This window comes from Gekko japonicus, unplaced genomic scaffold (assembly GCF_001447785.1).
Source record: "Gekko japonicus isolate JY-2015 unplaced genomic scaffold, Gekko_japonicus_V1.1 scaffold4344, whole genome shotgun sequence".
Taxonomy (NCBI): domain Eukaryota; kingdom Metazoa; phylum Chordata; class Lepidosauria; order Squamata; family Gekkonidae; genus Gekko; species Gekko japonicus.
In genome coordinates, this window is record NW_015173267.1 from 22,186 (window position 1) to 28,935 (window position 6,750).

Below are 6,750 nucleotides of genomic sequence, written 5' to 3' on the forward strand. Positions count from 1 at the left end.
GCCAGCGTCGTCCTGTCTTTCAGGCGCCTCAATGCCACGTAATGGAGACAGGTCACAGCCTTCCCCAGGCCTGACCCTGGTTCTGCCCCTGGTATGGTGGCCGGGTCCTTGGCCTCCTGGAAACGACACTGGAGCCGGGCAGCCCCTGGTGCCAGTTGTAAGCGGCTTGGGAAGCAGGCAGGGACTGGGGTCGCTGCTGGAACCAGGGTCTGTACGGAGGCCTAGAAACCCCACTGCTAACGGAAGTTCCCGGTCGCCGAGTTGGCAGCTGCGGCTGCGCCGAGGGCATGTAGTTCGGCCGACCCCAGCTGAAACTCGGCCTGGACGCGGGCCTGAACCAGCCCGTGGGCCTGGGCACGGGTATCGGCCTGGATGTGGACGGGGTCCAGTTTTGAGGCAGCTGAGTGCTGGGTCTGGGCTGGGGCCAGGTTTGAGGCCGCTGAGTGCTGGGTCTGGGCTGGGGCCAGGTTTGAGGCTCAGCGCTGGGCTTGTGCTGGGACACCTCCCGAGTGACCCTCAGGATCCAGGAGGCGAAGCGCTGAGTGGAGATGAAGACGCTGGGCATCCTTATCTCAGTGCAGCCGCTCCACCAGCTGTTGATGCCGACGACCCAGAAGCGTTCAGACCGCCCCTCCCAGCACATGAGGGGGCCGCCACCAGCCCCCTGGAGCAAGAAAAGGGAGGGACAAAAGCGTGAGAAGGAGGCGTTGCTGCTGGGATTCACAAAAACACACACACACACACTGCGTTTCAGAGGGCCACTGTTATTGGGGTGGACTGGTGTACTTAGCCCAGTTATCACTGGTTAGCAGGGTGCTTAAATAAAGCCACAAATGCAGGATCATAGAATCACAGAATGTTAAGGGTTGGAAGGGATCTTGCAGGTCATCTAGTCCAACCCCCTGCACTCTGTAGGAGCAGAGCCGAAAGATAGTCCTACAACATCCCAGAAAGAGGGTCGTCCAGCCTCCGCTTGGAAAACGTCCAGCGAAGGAGCCTCCAGCACCTCCCGAGGCAGACTGTTCCACTGCTCAACCACTCTTACACTTAGGAAGTTTCTCCTGAGATTTTGCCGGTAACGACTCCCTTGTAATTCCCACCCATTCGATCTAGTCTTGCATTCTGGAGCAAGAGAGAATAGATCCGCTCCACCTTCTACATGATAGCCCTTCAGATACTCGAAGACTGCAATCATGTCCCCTCTAAGCCTTCTCTTTCCCAGGCTAAACATACCCAACTCTTTCAGCCTTTCCTCCTGACTCGGGTTCCAACCCTCTCACCATCCCGGTTGCCCTCTTCTGGACACGCTCGAGCTTGTCAACATCCTTCCTAAAATGTGCTCAAAGGAGCATCACTATACAAGGTTACTCAGCTTACAAAGCTGCACAGAGCCACATTGCAAATTTAGAAGAGAAATGCTCCTTTCTTGATTTGAGAAGTACACTTTGGATAGGAAAGAGCAGGGACATGATAGAGTTCTAACTTACTAGCTAAAGGATGGAGGCGGATGGCGAGAGGCCCATCTGCCTCACGGTGCCAAGAGAGGACCGTATCTCTCTCTCTTTCTGTGTGGAGGGGGAGAGAGCTTGTCTTCAAGTGAGTGAGAGAACGGAAGGGGAAATCGTCCCTGGGAACACAATCTGCGTTTCAAAGGGGACAGTGGCAGAAGAGTAAAGACAGGAAGAAAGGTCAGTGTGCCTGTCTAGCTATCTAGCCCAGGGGTATCGATCTCATCTGTTATAAGGGCCGGATCTGACATAAATGAGACCTTGTTGGGCCGGGCCATATGTGTCATAAAATGTAATGCCAGGTAGCGGAGATATAAACTTTATAAACACACAAACACAACAGGGGTGGGTTTTTTTACTTAAAATAAAAACATGCTTAAAACATTAGCTCTGTAAGCTGCAAACCTACTTTTGTTTTATCGACATGCACCACAGAAATCTCATGCTCAGAGTTTTGAGTCTAGGACCCAGGGGAAAACATGAAATGGCCAAGTGATTGAGAGAGTCTGGCAAAGCAAGCTATGATGCAGCAACAGAACTGGAAGTAGGAGATGGCAAGTTCCACTGTGAGCCTGATGGAAGCCCTCCAGGGGCCCGATCTGGCCCCCAGGCCGCATGTTTGACACCCCTGATCTAGCCTCTCTTGCCACAAAGTCTGGAGATCTGAAGCAGGGGACATTGCATTGGGACTTCCAACATCTGTGTGTGTTGGTCTGCAGTGGAACAGCTCACTTTTACCAGGCAACCCACAAGATTTGAGTCCAGCAGACCAACAAGATATTTTAGGGAAGGAGTTTTCGAGATGTGAAGCTCCCTTCCTCCGATGCAAGCGGGGAAAAACTGGAGGTTTGGCTCTCGATGCAGCTGGAGGTGGGGGGGGGCACACCCTGTCACTCCCAAGTCAGCCCATTCAGGGGCAATGCAGGGGGCGGGGGTCTTTTGGCTTGCTTTGTTTTTTGCTTCCAGTCCCCCCGGAGCCCGGGGGCAGGGCAAGGCAAGGCATCAGTCTCAGAACTGGAAGTCATGTCAGGACGCTCCAGCCATCCCCTGCATGAACATATCTACACAAAATTGTGAAGCTGCCTCCTACTGAATCGGACCCTTGGTCTGTCAAGGTCAGTCTTGTTTCCTCAGACTGGCAGCGGCTCTCTCCAGGGTCTCAGGCAAAGGTCTTTCCCATCACCTCCTGCCTGGTCCTTTTTAACTGGAGATGCTGGGGATTGAACCTGGGACCTTCTGCATGCCAAGCAGAGGCTCTGCCACTGAGCCACAGCCCCTCTTCAGCTCTCCAGGGTCTCAGGCAGAGGTCTTTCCCATCACGTCCTGCCTGGTCCTTTTTACCTGGAGATGGCTGGGATTGAACCTGGGACCTTCTGCATGCCAAGCAGAGGCTCTGCCACTGAGCCAGGGCCCCTCTTTGCAGCTCTCCAGGGTCTCAGGCGGAGGTCTTTCCCATCACTTACAGCCTGGTCCTTTTCTAACTGGAAGTGCCGGGGATTGAACCTGGGATCTTCTGTGTGCCAAGCAGAAGCTTTACCACTGAGCCAAGGCCCCTCTTTGCAGCTCTCCAGGGTCTCAGGCGGAGGTCTTTCCCATTACCTCCTGCCTGATCCTTTTAAACTGGAGATGCCGGGGATTGAAGCTGGGACCTTCTGTGTGCCAAGCAGAAGCTTTACCACTGAGCCACAGCCCCTCTTTACAGCTCTCCAGAGTCTCAGGCGGAGATAGGCTTTTCCCATCACCTCCTGCCTGGTCCTTTCGAACTGGGGATGCCGGGGATTGAACCTGGGACCTCCTGCATGCCAAGCAGAGGCTCTGCCACTGAGCCACAGCCCCTCTTGACAGCTCTCCGGGGTCTCAGGTGGAGGTCTTTCCAATCACCTCGTGCCTGGAGATGCCACCGGGGATTGAACCCGGGACCTTCTGCATGCCCAGCAGATATTGGATCACCAAGCCACGGCCCCTCCCCGGTTTTACCATAGAGTTTCGGGGATTTCTGAAGCATTGCAGTGAATCAGGTGTCCCTTCCCGTTACACTTCCTGGACCATCGCCCTCTTCAGCAACCATGTTTTCACAACCGGATGATCTGAACTCCCAGGAAAACAGGGCCAGAGGCGCTGAGCAGCCCACTTCCTCCGTCCTTGTTTGCCAGCCCGGAGCTATGAGAAACAACCCCCTGGAGCCCGCCCACCTACCTGGCAGGCCTCCTTGCTTCCCGTCTCGGGCAGGGCGCACAAGTTGTTGTCTCTTATACGCTTGAAATACCAGCGGCTGCTGTTGCAAGCCGCAGTGTCCAACAGGCTGACTTTGACCTCCTGCATGATTTCAAGCTTCATGATGTTCTCTATGAGTAGCAGGCAGAGAAAAGAAGAAGTTTGTATCCTCCCTGCTCCCTGAGGGACTGCCTTTCCCCATATATACTCCAGAGAGCGCTACAATCGGGGCCACAACATCAACTGAGCATCCCAGGCCCTAGAGAAGCCAGGCTCGCTGCCACCAGGGCCAGGGCCTTCTCAGTGGTGGCTCCATACTGGTAGAATGAGCTCTCGGAAGAGATCAGGGCCCTGCGGGATCTTTTACAGTTCCGCAGGGCCTGCAAGACGGAGCTCTTCCACCAGGCTTTCAATTAGGAGCTGCCACACCACTACCACAAACATCTGTGGCTATGGGTTGACCCCCAGCCTGGAGATTGAGCCATACCATCGCGCGATGCCGAAAGATCACTGAATTGGAAACAACTGCTTGTATACTATATAGCATGCCATCTTACTTATTGAAAGACAATTATTATCACTAGCACTTTGATTATTTGATCGTTTTAAATGTTTAAAATGTTTCAACTTTTGTATATGGTTTTATGGTACTGGGTACCGACTAGTGTGAGCTGCCCTGAGCCGGTTCCCGGGGAGGGCAGGGTATAAATGGAATAAATAAATAAATAGTGTGGAATTGCTCCAAACAGGGGCAATGGAGCTTCAGACGGCATGGAACTTGTTATGTATTTTGGTTGGAACATTCCAGGACTACCTACCAGAGACTGGCTGAGCTTGACGCTCTAGAGCAATAGCCCACCAGGACTCTGGAAGTGACCAATCACTAACTTATGTTATGTCAATAACCTTTCGTTGGGAGTGGGGTGTGTATGTTGGGGGTGGTTTTTGCATGCTATTTAAACAGGTCTGTTGCCCTGAAGTCTTAGCCTTGTTCCTGAAATCACTTAATAAAAGTTCACGGCAATGCGTCTTGAACCTGGGATTTAACACTGGCGATGAAGGTGGGATCAGAACTGATGAGCCCAGGCCCTTATGTCCGGGGGGAAAGGTGGAAAGTCTGTGAGTGAATGAGCAACGATGGAAAGCCACTCTTCACAGGGAATTAGCCACTGATTTTATAATCCAAACGAATTCCTTTGGTTGAACTGGGAGAATGTTTGGGGTCAGTGGAAGAAGGTTCCCCTCCCCGATCCTAAAAGCTCTACAGTCGAGAAGGCAGATGAGAATAATCCCTCCATAAGAGCAATCCCATCATGGATAGGGTTGCCAGGTCTGGCTTGGAAAATACCTGGAGACTTCGGGGGTGGATCCAGGAGAGGCCAGGGTCTGGGGAGGGGAGGGGCCATACAGTCCACCCTCGAAAGCAGCCATTTTCTCCAGGGGAGCTGCTCTCTGTCAGCTGGAGATCAGTCATCAAAGCGGGAGATCTCCAGGCCCCGCCTTGAGGCTGGCAACCCAGTTGTAGGCCATTAGCACAGTCAGGTTTCTACAGGGAGTGCTATCATCAACGACCATATTCTTCTTCCTGGAGAGACGTGGTGTGCTGCCCCCACCCCCAGGTAGGCCTTTTACACAGCGAGGTTTTTGATTGGCCACTGGAGGAATGATTGCCTGCAGTGTTCCCTCTAAGCTGAGTTAGTGCGAGCTAGCTCACAGAACTTAGCCTCCGGCTCACACATTTTTGTCTCAGCTCAGGAAGGATAGCAGCAGAGCAAACTAATTTATGCAGTAGCCAAATCGCTCGCTCACAACTTTAATGCCCCAGTACCTCACAAAGCAGAGTTTTTGTTCACAAGACTCCACAGCTTAGAGAGACCATTGATTGGCTGTGCATATATATATATATATATTTTAAATGCTGCTTTGGCAGCAGTTTCCCCACCACCACCACAGCACCAGGATTTTCCCTCAGTGACTGAAGGTGAGCAGTGGCGGCCATTTTGTGTGGCCGGCTCTGCCTCCTGCAGCAGCCGTTTTGCAGCAGCCATTTTGTGGCTGTGTCCATGACGACGCTGCGCCCGAATCCCAAAAGGGGCCCGTGGGATCAAAAGGGTCGGGGACCAGTGTTCCCTCTAAGCTGAGTTAATGTGAGCTGGCTCACAGTTTTTTAGCCTCCGGCTTGCGCCTTTTTGCCTTAGCTCAAGAAGGAAGGCTCCAGAGGAAACTAATTTCCGCAGTGGCCAAACGGCTCGCTCACAACTTTCATGCCAGTAGCTCACAAAGCAGAATTTTAGCTCACAAGACTCCGCAGCTTAGAGGGAGGAACCCATTCCCGAGACGACAGCAGAGCTGGGGGCTTGGCTCTGAGTGCGTGGGGTCCCCGCGAGCCCTCGATTCCGAAAGCGGAGGCACCCCGGGTTTCTCACTGTTTGCATGCGTGCTGCCCCAGCCAGTGAAGTAGCAATGGCTTAGCTGAGAGATGGACAGGCTGCTGTCTGGCAAGCAAGCCAGCTGGATGCGGTCATTGCAGACCACCGACCGGTTGAGCTCAATCAAGGCAATGTCGTTCAGGTAGCCGATGCGGTTGTAGTTTTCGTGCTCCACCAGCCTCTCGATGTACACGATCTGAGCCTCGGGGTCCTCCTCTAAGAGCTGCGTGATGCCAACCACCACTCTCCAAAACTTCACTTTTATGTACCTGGAGGAGAGAGCAGGGACACCAGGTGAGAAGAGGACCCTGAAATCTGAGACCATGACCTGAGAAAGGGCTGGGTGTTACTGGGTAAGTTCTGGGTCTCCTTGCAAAGAGAAGGAGGAGAAGGAGGAGAAGGAGGAGAAGGAGGAGAAGGAGGAGAAGGAGAAGGAGGAGGAGGAGGAGGAGGAGAAGGAGAAGAGGAGGAGGAGGAGAAGAAGGAGAAGGAGAAGGAGAAGGAAAAGAGGAGGAGGAGAAGGAGAAGGAGGAGGAGAAGGAGGAGAAGAGGAAGAGGAGGAGGAGGAGGAGGAGAAGAGGAGGAGGAGGAGAAGAAGG

The 6,750-nt window shown here is 53.4% G+C and overlaps 1 protein-coding gene across 1 annotated transcript in view; it reads right to left on the reverse strand.

The window, feature by feature from the left end:
• Window positions 1–236: 236 nt before the first annotated feature.
• Window positions 237–6,750, reverse strand: part of LOC107120174 (acrosin-like) — a 14,009-nt gene continuing 7,495 nt past the window's right edge. The window contains exons 3-6 of the mRNA XM_015422821.1: window positions 6,149–6,420; window positions 3,705–3,853; window positions 503–664; window positions 237–368 (exon numbers count right to left, since the gene is read on the reverse strand). Of these exons, the coding sequence (XP_015278307.1) occupies window positions 237–368; window positions 503–664; window positions 3,705–3,853; window positions 6,149–6,420 (715 nt within the window). The remainder of the gene's footprint in view (window positions 369–502; window positions 665–3,704; window positions 3,854–6,148; window positions 6,421–6,750) is intronic.